General features: G+C 42.8%; 1 protein-coding gene across 1 annotated transcript in view; it reads right to left on the minus strand.

Moving 5' to 3' along the window:
* The window catches only part of DNAH6 (dynein axonemal heavy chain 6), a 282,338-nt gene that overhangs the window by 51,853 nt on the left and 213,807 nt on the right, over positions 1-16,678 (minus strand). Inside the window, exons 61-62 of the mRNA XM_024999429.2 lie at positions 9,877-10,110; positions 3,227-3,362 (exon numbers count right to left, since the gene is read on the minus strand). Of these exons, the coding sequence (XP_024855197.1) occupies positions 3,227-3,362; positions 9,877-10,110 (370 nt within the window). The remainder of the gene's footprint in view (positions 1-3,226; positions 3,363-9,876; positions 10,111-16,678) is intronic.

Below are 16,678 nucleotides of genomic sequence, written 5' to 3' on the forward strand. Positions count from 1 at the left end.
AACCAGTCAACCATAAAGGAAATCAACCCTGACTATTCACTGAAAGGACAGATGCTGAAGCTGAAGCTCCACTACTTTGGCCACCCTGATATGAAGAACCGACTCACTGGATAAGACCCTGATGCTGAGAAAGTCAGGGCATGAGGAGAAGAGGGCGACAGAGGATGAGATGATTGGATGGCATCATCAACTCAAGGGACATGAATCTGTGCAAACTCAGGGATATAGTGAAGGACAGGGAAGCCTGCCATTCTGCAGTTCACAAGGTGGCAAAGAGCTGGACATGACTGAGTGACTGAACAAGAGTTAGCACTGAAATTCTTGCAGGGCGCACAATGTGTTGCTGTAAGCTGCTCAGCAGACCAACATGACCATCTAGTGATGAAATAGGCTGCTGGGGTTGAATATTACACTAAATGGTTGGCTTCCACGGCAGGCTGGAAAATGACTTTCTCCAGCTAGTCTGTGGGGCTCTCCTCTGAGGGCCTAACAATAGCAGCTACAGAGCTGGTGACAGAAATTTAGTGCCACTTAAGCTCATGCCCCTGGAGCAGTAGGTAATTCTGTAAGACTTCTAATTTCTGTGTGAAATATAGACAATCACATGGCCTTAGACCACAGGGTAGAGCACACCACAGCACTTTTTACTGGATGCATTATTCTGAGAACCAGGTAGTGGAAACATTTATTCCAAAAGGACTTCTTTTCTCCTCAGGTTCTCATTATTGTAATGTAATGGTCACTAGGGCTTTGGCTAATAAGGCAGGATAATTTAAAATTCTAACTCCCAACTAATAGAACATGAAACACATAGGCACAAGATTAAGGCAGTTAGGAAGTCTTTGAAGGTGAGTGGCTTTGAAATTAATTATTAAACTTCACCTGCAAAGATCTAAAGCTCACTTTTAGAACACAAGCCATCCTACCACACACAAACCTTCATGATTCTGCAGGATTTCCAGAATCAACCATGAAATTTAACAAATGAAAGCAAGAAAGTTGTTTTAAATTGCTAAAATTTTAGTCTCAGATGACAGTAATAAATAGTGTCTTTTGTCCAAACATGATGAGTTGTTTTCAGAATTACTTTGTCTTTCAACCTTCACCTCTTTCTTTGCCTCTATGTTTATGAAGCTCCATCTAGCCCTTCTGCTTTGGGTCTTTCCCCAACTGTCCATCACTAGACTTCTCCTATGAGTATTTTTCTTCTGTGTTCTACCTCTTCCTCTAGCCATCTTGTTTAATTGGTCCACAATATAGAAACACAATTTTCATTTGGTTTATTTACTGAAGAGTATTTTATTTTTCCTAGTCTTTATTTAGAAATCAAATGAGCATGTAAGGATCCCAGAATTTCTGGTCCACATAGCCTTTAAACCACCACAGTTACTGGGTGTACTCAGGAAAAAACCCATTCATATGAGAAGTAGAAGAATAATTACTAAAAATAACAACAGAACACACAACTTCAAATAAGTACAAGGAAAAAAAAAAAAAAGAATGTGGACAACTGACCTGAAGGCAAGAAAGAAGAAGTAAAAAATAAAGAAAAGCATGCCAAGGAAAAAATCCCTATAAATAAGGTGACGGAAGTAAGTCCAAATAAATGAGGATTTTCTCAACTCTGCCACTACTGCCATTTGGTCCAAGTGGTCATTTGCAAGTGGTCATTTGTTGTGGAGGGTTGTTCTGGTTGTAGGATGTTTAGTTACATCTCTGGTTTCTACCTACTGGATGCCTGTAGCACCACCCCAGTTGTGGGATCCAATAATATCTTCAGAATGTCCCCTGGGGAACAAAATCTCCCCCAGTTGAGAGCCACTGAAATAGAGGTATAACCAACTTTACAATAGTTGGATTAAAAATTGCTTGTTTAAAAAGAGACTGCCATGTTGCTCAAAACAACAAAATCCTACTAAAGATACACTGAAACATGATGATGACCCAGAAGAGATAAAAATAAAGAATGCAGAAATATACAGAGGGAATACTAATGAAGACAATTCTGCTGTAATAATATCTAATAATACTAATATTAGAAAATATATTTTAAGGCAAAAAGCACTATTCAGGTATTTTACTTGTTAGGAAGATAATCACCCTAAACCTATTTATGCTTAATTAACAACATCAGTTCCACAAGATATAATGGGAGAAATTCTAGAGTTACAGAGAAATTGTCATAGTGGTGTACCTTAATATATCTCTCTTAGAAATGACTGGTTAGGTGTAAAAAACAGTAAAATAAATACCACAATTAATAGGTTTGAATTAAAGTTTACATGGGGCTTCCCTGGTGGCTCAGTGGCAAAGAATCTGCCTGTCAATGCAGGATATGTGGGTTCAGTCCCTGGGACAGGAAGATCCCCTGGAGGAGGAAATGGCAATCTACTCCAGTATTCTTGCCTGGGAAATCCCATGGACAGAGGAACTTGGCAAACTACTTTTAATGGGGTGGCAAAAGAGTCAGACATGACTTATTGGCTAAACAACAACAGCAAAGATTACATACACATAGTAAAACATGGGGGGAGAGTAACATCGACTGTTATAATTCAGAGCAGGCACAACCCTTGGGAAAGAGGGAAAGGGGTCTATGAAGGAGTATACGGGAATTCTGCGATGCTAGTGCTGGTCTAGTTCTTGACTTGGGTGGTAGCTCAGAATTGGTCAGTATTTTATAACAAGCTGTTGATTTTGATTTGTGTACTTTTCCATATGTATGCTATCCCTCAGTAAGAAGTTAAAAAAAAGTACAACCTGCCATGCTCAATTGTGTCTGACTCTTTGCCACCCTGTGGACTGCAGCCCCTAGGCTCCTCTGTCCTTGGGATTCTCCAGGCAAGAATATATATTGGTGTGGGATACCATTCCCTTCTCTAGGGGAATCTTCCTGACTCAGGGATTGAATTTGTGTCTCCTGCATTGCAAGAAGATTTTTTACCATTGAGCCACTAGGGAAGCCAAAACCAGTATGAGATGAAGCTAAAATAATACTTGGAGGTAAATGCATCTCCTTAAAATGGGTATAATTGTAAACATGAAATATTGAAAATTCACGGGCCAAGCATTTACCTCAAGAAACTGGGAAAACAAGTAATTCAAAATTTCTTAAAAATGAAGACTTTCCTAGTGAAAAATACTGATACTGCAGAAGAGGTTAAAGGAAGACTTTTAAAGTTAGGATTCATGAATTTGTTTACAATCATCATTTTTGATGTATTACCTATGCGTATGGAAATAGGAAATAACACTATATATTGTGTAAGTCCTTTAAAAACTGGAAATAATTCTTCTAAGTCACAGCAGGCGAACCACGTGGCAGTAACCAGCCAGGGAAATTCAGGCTTAGGTGGGCGTTCCTGTTAGAAGACAGAAAAAAAGCGAATAGTAATTCACAAAGACAACCAAAGAATACGCCTTCACCTTGTCTAAGTGAAAAACCAAGCTCTAACAGCATATTAAAAATAACCATTTTCCCAGGACAGATATAAGATATGGTGAAATAGATATGCTGTTGAATCAATTCTACCTGTTGGTGTTTGAAATTAAGTGCAGCTGATGAAAGCTTTTCATGTTGACATGTGCTGAAAGTCATTGATCTTGTGAAGGGTTAACAATAAATCTGTAAAGTCTACTTGTAGCCTGTTCTCCAACATGCCACACCGGTCTCTCCCCACCCCTCAAATATTCTTATATTGATGATTTTTTTCCTAGAGAACTAGTTTCCAAATCCAGTTCCTAGATGTTCACACTTCTAGGAGACAGGGAAATCTGAGAAGTAGAGCCAAATAAGTAGCAAGACAAGTAGTACTCTCCTTCCAGCTGGGATGAGTGTGTATATGTCTAATCATTTCACATCTTCCCAGCAATTTCAGGGAAAAGTATCAATATTATGCCGTCTGGCAATATTCCATGAAGCTCTTACATGTGGGTAAACAGTTTTAAAAGAGACAGAGAAACAGCTGTAATTGTAGACTGAAACTAGATCTTTGAAAATTTAATGAATATTTGCCTCAGGCTTCTATCAGTTCTGTTCAGTTCATTTCAGTCATTCAGTCATGTCCAATTCTTTGTGACCTCATGGACTGCAGCATGCCAGGCTTCCCTGTCCATCACCAACTCCCAGAGCTTGCTCAAACTCATGTCCATCGAGTCTGTGATGCCATCCAACCATCTCATCCTCTCTCGACCCCTTCTCCTCCTGCCTTCAATCTTTTCCAGCATCAGGGTCTTTTCTAATGAGTCAGTTCTTTCCATCAAGTGGCCAAAGTACTGGAGCTTCAGGTTCAGCATCATTCCTTCAAATGAATATTCAGGACTGATTTCTTTTACAATTGACTGATTTGATCTCCTTGCAGTCCAAGGAACTCTCAAGAGTCTTCTCCAACACAGTTCAAAAGCATCAATTCTTCAGCACTTAGTTTTTTTATGGTCCAACTCTCACATCCATACATGACTACTGGAAAATCCATAGCTTTGACTAGATGGATCTTTGCTGGTAAAGTGATGTCTCTGCTTTTTAATATGCTGTCTAGGTTGGTCATAGCTTTTCTTCCAAGAAGTAAGTGTCTTTTAATTTCATGGCTGAAGTCACCACCTGCAGTGATTTTGGAGCCCAAGAAAATAAAGTCTGTCACTGTTTCCATTGTTTCCCCATCTATTTGCCATGAAGTAATGGGACAAATACCTGTGAAAAGAAGAGAAGAAAAGCAAAGGAGAAAAGGAAAGATATAAGCATCTGAATGCAGGGTTCCGAATAATAGCAAGGAGAGATAAGGAAGCCTTCCTCAGTGATCAATGCAAAGAAATAGAGGAAAACAACAGATGGGAAAGACTAGAGATATCTTCAAGAAAATTAGAGATACAAAGGAAACATTTCATGCAAAGATGGGCTCAATAAAGGACAGAAATGGTATGGACCTAACAGAAGCAGAAGATATTAAGAAGAGGTGGCAAGAATACACAGAAGAATTGTACAAAAAAGATCTTCATGACCCAGATAATCACGATGGTGTGATCACTCACCTAGAGCCAGACATCCTGGAATGTGAAGTCAAGTGGGCCTTAGGAAGCATCACTATGAACAAAGCTAGTGGAGGTGATAGAATTCCAGTTGAGCTATTTCAAACCCTAAAAGATGATGCTGTGAAAGTGCCGCACTCAATATGTCAGCAAATTTGGAAAGCTCAGCAGTGGCTACAGGACTGGAAAAGGTCAGTTTTCATTCCAATCCCAAAGAAAGGCAATGCCAAAGAATGCTCAAACTACCGCACAACTGCACTCATCTCACATGCTAGTAAAGTAATGCTCAAAATTCTCCAAGCCAGGCTTCAGCAATACGTGAACCATGAACTTCCAGATGTTCAAGCTGGTTTTAGAAAAGGCAGAGGAACCAGAGATCAAACTGCCAACATCCTCTGGATCATCAAAAAAGCAAGAGAGTTCCAGAGAAACATCTATTTCTGCTTTATTGACTATGCTAAAGCCTTTGACTGTGTGAATCACAATAAACTGTGGAAAATTCTGAAAGAGATGGGAATACCAGACCACCTGACCTGCCTCTTGAGAAACCTGTATGCAGGTCAGGAAGCAACAGTTAGAACTGGACATGGAGCAACAGACTGGTTCCAAATAGGAAAAGGAGTATGTCAAGGCTGTATATTGTCACCCTGCTTATTTAACTTGTATGCAGAGTACATCATGAGAAACTCTGGGCTGGAAGAAGCACAAGGTGGAATCAAGATTGCCAGGAGAAATATAAAAAACCTCAGATATGCAGATGACACTACTCTTAATGGCAGAAAGCAAAGAACTAAAGAGCCTCTTGATGAAGGTGAAAAAGTTGGCTTAAAGCTCAATATTCAGAAAACTATGATCATGGCATCTGGTCCCATCATTTCATGGCAAATAGATGGGGAAACAGTGTAAACAGTGTCAGACTTTACTTTTTTGGGCTCCAAAATCACTGCAGATGGTGATTGCAGTCATGAAATTAAACCACACTTGCTCCTTGGAAGGAAAGTTATGACCAACCTAGACAGCATATAAAAAAGCAGAGACATTACTTTGTCAACAAAGGTCCATCTAGTTAAGGCTATGGTTTTTCCAGTAGTCATGTATGGATGTGAGAGTTGGACTGTAAAGAAAGCTGAGCGCCGAAGAATTGATGCTTTTGAACTGTGGTGTTGGAGAAGACTCTTGAGAATCCCTTGGACTGCAAGGAAATCCAACCAGTCCATCCTAAAGGAGATCAGTCCTGGGTGTTCATTGGAAGGACTGATGTTGAGGCTGAAACTCCAGTACTTTGGCCACCTGATGCAAAGAGCTGACTCATTTGAAAAGACCCTGATGATGGGAAAGATTGAGGGCAGGAGGAGAAGGGGTCGATAGAGGATGAGATAGTTGGATGGCATCACCGACTCAATGGACATGAGTTTGGGTAAACTCTGGAAATTGGTGATGGACAGGGAGGCCTGGCATGCTGTGGTTAATGGGGTTGCAGAGTTGGACATGACTGAGCAACTGAACTGAATGGGGCTGGATGCAATGATCTTTGTTTTTTGAATGCTGAGTTTTAAGCCAGCTTTTTCACTCTTTCACTTTCATCAAGAGGCTCTTTAGTTCCTCTTCGCTTTCTGCCATAAGGGTGGTGTCATCTGCATATCTGAGGTTATGATATTTCTCCCGGAAATCTTGATTCCAGCTTGTTCTTCATCCAGCCTGACATTTCTCATGATGTACTCTGCATATAAGTAAATAAGGAGGGTGACAATATACAGCCTTGACGTACTCCTTTCCCAATTTGGAACCAGTCTGTTGTTCCATGTCTAGTTCTACCTGTTGCTTCTTGATGTGCATACAGATTTCTCAGGAGGCAGGTAAGGAGGTTTTATATTACATTTATAGCTTTGCATGCATGCTAAGTGGCTTAGTCATGTCCAATTCTTTGCGACCCTATGGACTACAGCCTGCCAGGCTCCTCTGTACATTGGGGTTCTCCAGACAAGAATACTGGCATGGGCTGCCATTTCCTTCTCCAGGGGATCTTCCTGACTCAGGGATCAAACCCATGTCTCCTGCATTGGCAGGTGGGATCTTTACCACTAAGCCACCTGGGAAGCCCTAAAATAGCTTATTGAGATACAATACACATACCATGGAGTTCATCTGTTTAAAGCATACAATCCAGTGTATTTTAGTAAATTCACAGTTTTTGTAACCATGACCACAGTCAATTTTAGATTATAGAATATTTCATCTCCACACACACACACACACACACACACACACATACTAACCATGATGTGTTTAGCAATTTCCCTCCCACCTGCTCATACCCTCTAGCCCTAAACAGCTAAAACTAGTTCTTTGAAAATTTAGTGCTTGGGAACTAAACTTTGAAAGCTTTCTATCTCTATAGATTTGCCTGGTCTGAATATTGCTATTCATTTGCTAAGTCATGTTTGACTCTTTGCAACCCCATGGACTGCAGCATGCTAGGCTTCCTTGTCCTTCACTAACTCCCAGAGTATGCTCAAATTCATGTCCATTGAGTCATTGATGTCATCTAACCTCTGCCACCCTCTTCTCCTTTTTGCCTTCAGTCTTTCCCAGCATCAGGGTCTTTTCCAAATGAGTCAGCTCTTTGCATCACGTGGCCAAAGTATTGGAGCCTCAGCTTCAGCATCAGTTCTTCCAATGAATATTCAGGGTTGATTTCCTTTAGGATTGACTGGTTTCATCTCTTTGCTGTCCATGGGACTCTCAAGAGTCTTCTCCAACACCACAGCTTGAAAGCATCAATTCTTCAGTGCTCAGTCTTCTTTATGGTCCAACTCTCACATCAGAACATGACTACTGGAAAAACTATAGCTTTGACTATACGGACCTTTAGTCTAACAAAACATGGTCCACTGGAAATGGGAATGGCAAACCACCCTAGTATTTTTGCCTTGAGAACCCCATGAACAGTAGGAAAAGGCAAGAAAACAGTGTTAGGAAAGGATTAATAGAATATATATGTATGCAGGGTGGGTGAGGGTCAGGGAAGCAGGACTGTTGGGTGGAGAGGTCTTGCCTGGGCTTGACTCAGAGTGCTGGGTCAGACAAAAGCCTGAAGTCCAATGTCCCAGTGATACACTGAGGCTCAAATACTGGCAAGCTTGTGCAGGTGTCAGGTCTGTAGGGGCCAAGGGCAGGGCTTGAGATGGACAGGACAAAGCCAAGAGTTTAGAGTTGGGCTGGATGGTAGGCAAGGGTCGGGTGGCTGTGCTTCTGTTCTGTGAGTGACCAGGTCTATGGTATGTGGGTGGGTTAGGCCAGTTAGAGGGACTGGAGCAAGTTAGACAAACATTATGTTATTACAGAAGGCAACAAGCAAGTTCTATTCTTCCCCATGTTTTATAATGAAAGATGTGTCCAGGCAAGAGAGGATCATGACTTCACAAACACTATGGTCAGATCTGTGAATTACTACTTTTACTGGATTTTAACTCTCCCATTTGTAAATGGTCAACTTTTCAAAACATGTTCCCAATAGAAACCAAGCAGGACCCTTGGGTGTCATAGGCCCAAAACCTTTCTGTGTCCTTCATTTCTTGATTACAGGAAATAGGCTTCATTTAGCCTCTATAACCTTCCATGAATTCCAATAAGCAGGTTCAGTTCAGTTCAGTTCAGTCACTCAGTCATGTCCAGCTCTTTGCGACCCCATGGACTGCAGCATGCCAGGCTTCCCTGTCCATCACCAAGTCCTGGAGCTTACTCAAACTCATGTCCATTGAGTCTGTGATGCCATCCAACCATCTCATCCCCTTCTCCTCCTGCCTTCAAGGAGATATTTCCCAGCATAAGGGTCTTTTCTAATGAGTCAGTTCTTTGCATCAAGTGGTCAAAGTATGGAAGTTTCAGCTTCAACATCAGTCCTTCCAATGAACACCTAGGACTGATCTCCTTTAGGATGGACTGGTTGGATCTCCCCTGCTGTCCCAGGGACCCTCAAGAGTCTTCTCCAACACCACAGTTCAAAAGCATCAGTTCTTTGGCACTCAGTTTTCTTTATGGTCCAACTCTCACATCCATATGTGACTTTGGAAAAACCATAGTTTTGACTAGATGGACCTTTGTCAGCAAGAAGCAGGTTCAATCAGCTGCTAATAAGGGAAGGGAGGGGATGTGCAGACAAGGGGGAAACAGTTAAGAAACAGTAGTGCAGCCTTGGGGCAAAGCCTGGTTCCCCTTCAAGGGATATACATAGCAGTATTTTTGAGGTGTTTTGCAGATACTGAAACTCCCACCAGGTGGGAGAAGTTAAATATTAATGATGGTAGGCTGCCCATAAGCATGGAGACACCAGAAGGGTTGGAACCAGAGGCTGATGATGCTGACTCCCACTCACCTCACCACCAACCATTCAGAAGAATGTCCACAAGCTGATCACACCCCTTTGAACCATTACTCTAAAACTCCTCCCTATCCCCTCTAGGTTGGGACACACAGTGTTAGTTCACTGTGGCCCCTTCTGTCTGGAAAGCAATAAAGTTATTTTTTTCTACTTCACCCAAAACTCTGTCTCCAAGATTTAACTTGGTGTCAGGGTGGAGAGGCTGGATTTGGCTTCACCGTATGCTAGCTCACTGGTTACTTCCAACATCCCTTTTCTATAGGTGAGGACACTGCTGCATAAAGAGGTCAAATGTTATAGTCACTACACAGCTACTAAAGACAGGACTAAGTTGTAGCCTGGGTCCCAGACTCCCAGTGGGCTAAGTAGCTGAAGGTAAAACTTTCAGTTACCAGAGTCACTGTGGAGCATTGCTAGGTGCTTATGAGCTCTATCTAATAACATTCACTGTCTAAACTTGAAACAGGTACCTTCTCCAGTCCTGCAGAACCTCGGAGAAAGAAATTCCATTCAGCTTCAGTTAATCTTCCTTGCTGACGCATGATCTCAACACAGAGCATAAAGCTGTAGATCAGTTTATGTTGTTCAAAAAGTCCTCTTGACACATTGACATAAGCAGTTAGGAGAGTCTGTTCCAGCAGTATTTCCATGCGCTGCTGTAGATCATCTATCCTTACAGACGTCTCAATTGTTGTGTTGAACAACTGTGAAAGAGAACTCTATCAGTGTCTCTGATTAATTCAATTTTGTGAAGGAAAAAAAAAATCCTTGCTCTTTACCTGGACTCCCCCAAATTCAGTGACTAAATGTGTAGCAGCACAGGATTCATCCCCAATTGACACATTTATATGTAGTGTTCTGTGCACTCCTTTTCCTCTCCTTAAATGGACCAATGCCAAATTCTTGACTATTCTGTAGGGACCATCTTGATGCGGGACAGAAAATGGAAAATGAAGGTGAGCTGGCGGAACCAGTTTCTCATATCCTCAAACCACATTTGATAATCACTTTGGATGAGATTGACTAGTTTGGATGAGATTGACAAGTCAATCCCTCTTCCAAGAACACAAGAGAAGACTCTACACATGGACATCACCAGATGGTCAACACTGAAATCAGATTGATTATATTCTTTGCAGCCAAAGATGGAGAAGCTCTATACAGTTAGCAAAAACAAGACCGGGAGCTGACTGTGGCTCAGATCATGAATTCCTTATTGCCAAATTCAGACTTAAATTGAAGAAAGTAGGGAAAACCACTAGACCATTCAGGTATGACCTAAATCAAATCCCTTATGATTATACAGTGGAAATGAGAAATAGATTTAAGGGCTTAGATCTGATAGATAGAGTGCCTGATGAACTATGGAATGAGGTTCGTGACATTGTACAGGAGACAGGGATCAAGACCATCTCCATGGAAAAGAAATGCAAAAAAGCAAAATGGCTGTCTGGGGAGGCCTTACAAATAGCTGTGAAAAGAAGAGAAGCGAAAAGCAAAGGAGAAAAGGAAAGATATAAGCATCTGAATGCAGAGTTCCAAAGAACAGCAAGAAGAGATAAGAAAGCCTTCTTCAGCGATCAATGCAAAGAAATAAAGGAAAACAACAGAATGGGAAAGACTAGAGATCTCTTCAAGAAAATCAGAGCCCAAAGATGGGCTCAATAAAGGACAGAAATGATATGGAGGTAACAGAAGCAGAAGGTATTAAGAAGAGCTGGCAGGAATACACAGAAGAATTGTACAAAAAAGATCTTCAAGACCCAGATAATCACGATGGTGTGATCACTAACCTAGAGCCAGACATCTGGGAATGTGAAGTCAAGTGGGCCTTAGAAAGCATCACTATGAACAAAGCTAGTGGAGGTGATGGAATTCCAGTTGAGCTATTTCAAATCCTGAAAGATGATGTTGTGAAAGTGCTGCACTCAATATGCCAGCAAATTTGGAAAACTCAGCAGTGGCCACAGGACTGGAAAAGGTCCGTTTTCATTCCAATCCCAAAGAAAGGCAATACCAAAGATTGCTCAAACTACCGCACAATTACACTCATCTCACACGCTAGTAAAGTAATGCTCAAAATTCTCCAAGCCAGGCTTCAGCAATATGTGAACCATGAACTTCCAGATGTTCAAGCTGGTTTTAGAAAAGGCAGAGGAACCAGAGATCAAATTGCCAACATCTGCTGGATCATCGAAAAAGCAAGAGAGTTCCAGAAAAACATCTATTTCTGCTTAATGACTATGCCAAAGCCTTTGACTGTGTGGATCACAATAAACTGTGGAAAATTCTGAAAGAGATGGGAATACCAGGCCACCTGACCTACCTCTTGAGAAATCTATATGCAGGTCAGGAAGCAACAGTTCGAACTGGACATGGGACAACAGACTGGTTCCAAATAGGAAGAGGAGTACGTCAAGGCTGTCTATTGTCACCCTGCTTATTTAACTTATATGCAGAGTACATCATGAGAAACGCTAGACTGGAAGAAGCACAAGCTGGAATCAAGATTGCGGGGAGAAATATCAATAACCTCAGATATGCAGATGACACCACCCTTATGGCAGAAAGTGAAGAGGAACTCAAAAGCCTTTTGATGAAAGTGAAAGTGGAGAGTGAAAAAGTTGGCTTAAAACTCAACATTCAGAAAATGAAGATCATAGCATCTGGTCCCATCACTTCATGGGAAATAGATGGGGAAACAGTGGAAACAGTGTCAGACTTTATATTTTTGGGCTCCAAAATCACTGGAGATGGTGACTGCAGCCATGAAATTAAAAGATGCTTACTCCTTGGAAGGAAAGTTATGACCAACCTAGATAGCATATTGAAAAGCAGAGACATTCCTTTGCCACCAAAGGTCCGTCTAGTCAAGGCTATGGTTTTTCCAGTGGTCATGTATGGATGTGAGAGTTGGACTGTGAAGAAGGCTGAGCGCCAAAGAATGGATGCTTTTGAAGTGTGGTGTTGGAGAAGAATCTTGAGTGAGAGTCCCTTGGACTGCAAGGAGATCCAACCAGTCCATTCTAAAGGAGATCAGCTCTGGGATTTCTTTGGAAGGAATGATGCTAAAGCTGAAACTCCAGTACTTTGGCCACCTCATGCGAAGAGTTGACTCATTGGAAAAGACTCTGATGCTGGGAGGGATTGAGGGCAGGAGGAGAAGGGGATGACAGAGGATGAGATGGCTGGATGGCATCACTGACTCAATGGACGTGAGTCTGAGTGAACTCCGGGAGTTGGTGATGGACAGGGAGGCCTGGCGTGCTGCGATTCATGGGGTCGCAAAGAGTCGGACGTGACTAGTGATTGAACTGAACTGAACTGAACTTGGATGAGAGGTCTAAGTGAAACAGGAGAGAAGGGGGCAGGGCACAACCTTTAAAACAATGACATAGCCCGAGGACACAACATAAACTGATTAGAATCAAATAGGTTCAAGATAGTGGATTAGTTGACTTCTCCTAGACCTTGAGCCTCATTGTAATACATCAGCAAGCTAAATGTGCCAAGAAAATTCCAAGTGAAAGTCACTCAGTTGCGTTGGACTCTGTGATTTCTCCAGGCCACAATACTGGAGTGGGCAGCCCTTCCCTTTTCCAGGGGATCTTCCCAACCCAGGGATTAAACCCAGGTCTCCCGCATTGCAGGCAGATTCTATACCAGCTTAGCCAAAAGGGAAGCCCAAGCATACTGGAGTGAATAGCCTATCCCTTCTCCTGCACTGCAGGTGGATTCTTTACCAACTGAGCTATCAGGGAAGTTGACAATTCCAAGGTTGACCATAAATGTCAAAATGTGGGCAGTGGCCCAGTTCCTAGAAATCCACCCCTTCCCCGTAATAGCTGGAATACTCCTCCCACTCATGAAATTACCCACACCCATAAAAAGTGACATCCCCATACCCTGGGGCCAGTCTGGTCTTTTGAGATGGTTCACATTGTGTCTGTGGAGTATGTTTCTCTCTAAATACATTCACTTCTTACCTATCACCTTGTCTATCACTGAATTCTTTCTGTGATAAGACATCAAAAAACGTGAGCTTCATTAGGCCCTGAGACCAGACCTGATCTCCGTTAAAAGACCGCAAGTTCAAGTCCCATTCTGGGTTGCATGGTTTTAGCAGGGCAGGATGTCAGGGTCATGCCCTCTTCTTGGCATTTCCACAAGATAATTCTTAGTGTGTGGGAAGAATGTGCAAGACTTTTCTTTGAAATTTAAGAGAGACCAGTTTTAAAGGGGGCTTCCTGGATGGCTCAGTGGTAAAGGATCTGCTTGCCAATGTAGGAGATGCAAGAGACATGTGTTTGATACCTGGGTCAGGAAGATCCCCTGGAGAAAGAAATGGCAACCCACTCCAGTATTCTTGCCTGGGAAATTCCATGGACAGAGAAGCCTGGCAGGCTGTAGTCCATGGGGTCTCAAGGAGCTGGACACAACTGAGCATACACTCTCAATTTTAAAGGAGACTTCTACCTTGATTCCCACGTAGAAATTCTGGGAACAGGTCTACTTCCCAAAAGATTCCCTACACGCATTACAAGAATATCAGGAAGGCAGCAGAGATGCTAGCATTGAGGTTTCATGTGAGAGGGACAGAAGCAGCCCCACCCATTTCCTGCCACTTCCAAGTAGCACAAGGGGATGGGGGAGAGAAGATCCAAAAATTCCCAAGGGTCTCAGGCTGTGTGATAAAGCTGAGCAGAGCCTGAACTGATGGGCTTGCCTGGAAGTCGCGGGCAAGGGCATTTTGCAGTGGTGACTGGGGAGGACCGTTCATGTGGCTTCAGCCTTGAGGATCCACAGCACAAAGGGCAACGATGTGAGGTGAGATCAGGATGCCCAATCTTTTGGTCACCTTTAGAGGGGTCAAGATGCATTGCTCGTGGGGAGATCAGGTAGGTCAAAGGTGACTAGTTGCTGGAAGCCAGCTGAGGACCAAGGCAGATGGGGGTCAAGAAGTGTGCTTCACTCGCCCCTAAAAATGCTGCACAGCCCTTGTGCAGGCCTTGCTGTATCCAATTCTCCTGCCAATAGGATAGAGTACAAGAGCTGATTCTCAGGCTCCTCACCAAAAGACAAACCTCCATTCCCTAAAATTAAAAGCCCAGGGAGCTCTACTCAATACCCTGTCATGACTTACATGGGAAAAGAATCTAGAGAAGACTCTTGAGAGTCCCTTCGACTGCAAAGAGACCAAACCAGTCGATCCTAAAGGAAATCAACACTGAATATTCGTTAGAAGGACTGATGCTGAAGCTGAAGGTCCAATACTTTGGCCACCTGATGTGAAGAGCTAACTCACTGGAGAAGATCCTGATGCTGGGAAAGATGAGGGCAAGAGGAGAAGTGGGTGACAGAGGATGAGATGGTTGGATGGCATCACTGACTCAATGGACATGAGTTTGAGCAAACTCTGTGAGACAGTGAAGGACAGGGAAGCCTGATGTTCTGCAGTCCCTGGGATTGCAAAGAGTTGGACATGACTTAAAGACTGAACAAACAAAACAAAAATATGTGTATGTATTCCCCGCGTCCGAGGTCAGGGGCAGTGGCCGGGAGGAGCTATCCCACGCCCCTAAGCTGGAGGCCAGGGGCGGCGGCTGGGAGGAGCAACCCCACGTCCAAGGATCCGTGGCTGCGCGGGCGCAGGAGGGCCTAGAGGAGCTATCCCACGTTCAAGGTCAGGAAGGGTGGCAGTGAGGAGATACCCCTCGTCCAAGGTAAGGAGCAATGGCTGCACTTTGCTGGAGCAGCCGTGAAGAGATACCCCACGCCCAAGGTAAGAGAAACCCAAGAAAGACGGTAGGTGTTGCAAGAGGGCATAAGAGGGCAAACACACTGAAACCATACTCACAGAAAACTAGTCAATCTAATCACACTAGGACCACAGCCTTGTCTAACTCAATGAAAATAAGCCATGCCCGTGGGGCAACCCAAGATGGGTGGGTCATGGTGGAGAGATCTGACAGAATGTGGTCCACTGGAGAAGGGAATGGCAAACCACTTCAGTATTCTTGCCTTGAGAACCCCATGCACAGTATGAAAAGGCAAAATGATAGGATACTGAAAGAGGAACTTCCCAGGTCAGTAGGTGCCCAATATGCTACTGGAGATCAGTGGAGAAATAATTCCAGAAAGAATGAAGGGATGGAGCCAAAGCAAAAAGAATACCCAGATGTGGATGTGACTGGTGATAGAAGCAAGGTCCGATGCTGTAAAGAGCAATATTGCATAGGAACCTGGAATGTCAGGTCCATGAATCAAGGCAAATTGGAATTGGTCAAACAGGAGATGGCAAGAGTGAATGTCGACATTCTAGGAATCAGTGAACTGAAATGGACTGGAATGGATGAATTTAACTCATATGACCATTATATCTACTATTGCGGGCAGGAATCCCTCAGAAGAAATGATGTGGCCATCATGGTCAACAAAAGAGTCCAAAATGCAGTACTTGGATGCAATCTCAAAAATGACAGAATGATCTCTGTTCGTTTCCAAGGCAAACCATTCAATATCACAGTAATCCAAGTTAATGCCCCAACCAGTAATGCTGAAGAAGCTGAAGTTGAACGGTTCTATAAAGGCCTACGAGACCTTTTAGAACTAACACCCAAAAAAGATGTCCTTTTCATTATAGGGGACCAGAATGCAAAAGTAGGAAGTCAAGAAACACCTGGAGTAACAGGCAAATTTGGCCTTGGAATACGGAATGAAGCAGGGCAAAGACTAATAGAGTTTTGCCAAGAAAATGCACTGGTCATAACAAACACCCTCTTCCAACAACACAAGAGAAGACTCTATACATGGACATCACCAGATGGTCAACACCGAAATCAGATTGATTATATTCTTTGCAGCCAAAGATGGAGAAGCTCTATACAGTTAGCAAAAACAAGACCAGGAGCTGACTGTGGCTCAGACCATGAACTCCTTATTGCCAAATTCAGACTTAAATTGAAGAAAGTAGGGAAAACCACTAGACCATTCAGGTATGACCTAAATCAAATCCCTTATGATTATACAGTGGAAATGAGAAATAGATTTAAGGGCCTAGATCTGATAGAGTGCCTGATGAACTATGGAATGAGGTTCGTGACATTGTACAGGAGACAGGGATCAAGACCATCCCCATGGAAAAGAAATGCAAAAAAGCAAAATGGCTGTCTGGGGAGGCCTTACAAATAGCTGTGAAAAGAAGAGAAGCGAAAAGCAAAGGAGAAAAGGAAAGATATAAACATCTGAATGCAGAGTTCCAAAGAATAGCAA

Source organism: Bos taurus, chromosome 11, assembly GCF_002263795.3.
Source record: "Bos taurus isolate L1 Dominette 01449 registration number 42190680 breed Hereford chromosome 11, ARS-UCD2.0, whole genome shotgun sequence".
NCBI lineage: Eukaryota > Metazoa > Chordata > Mammalia > Artiodactyla > Bovidae > Bos > Bos taurus.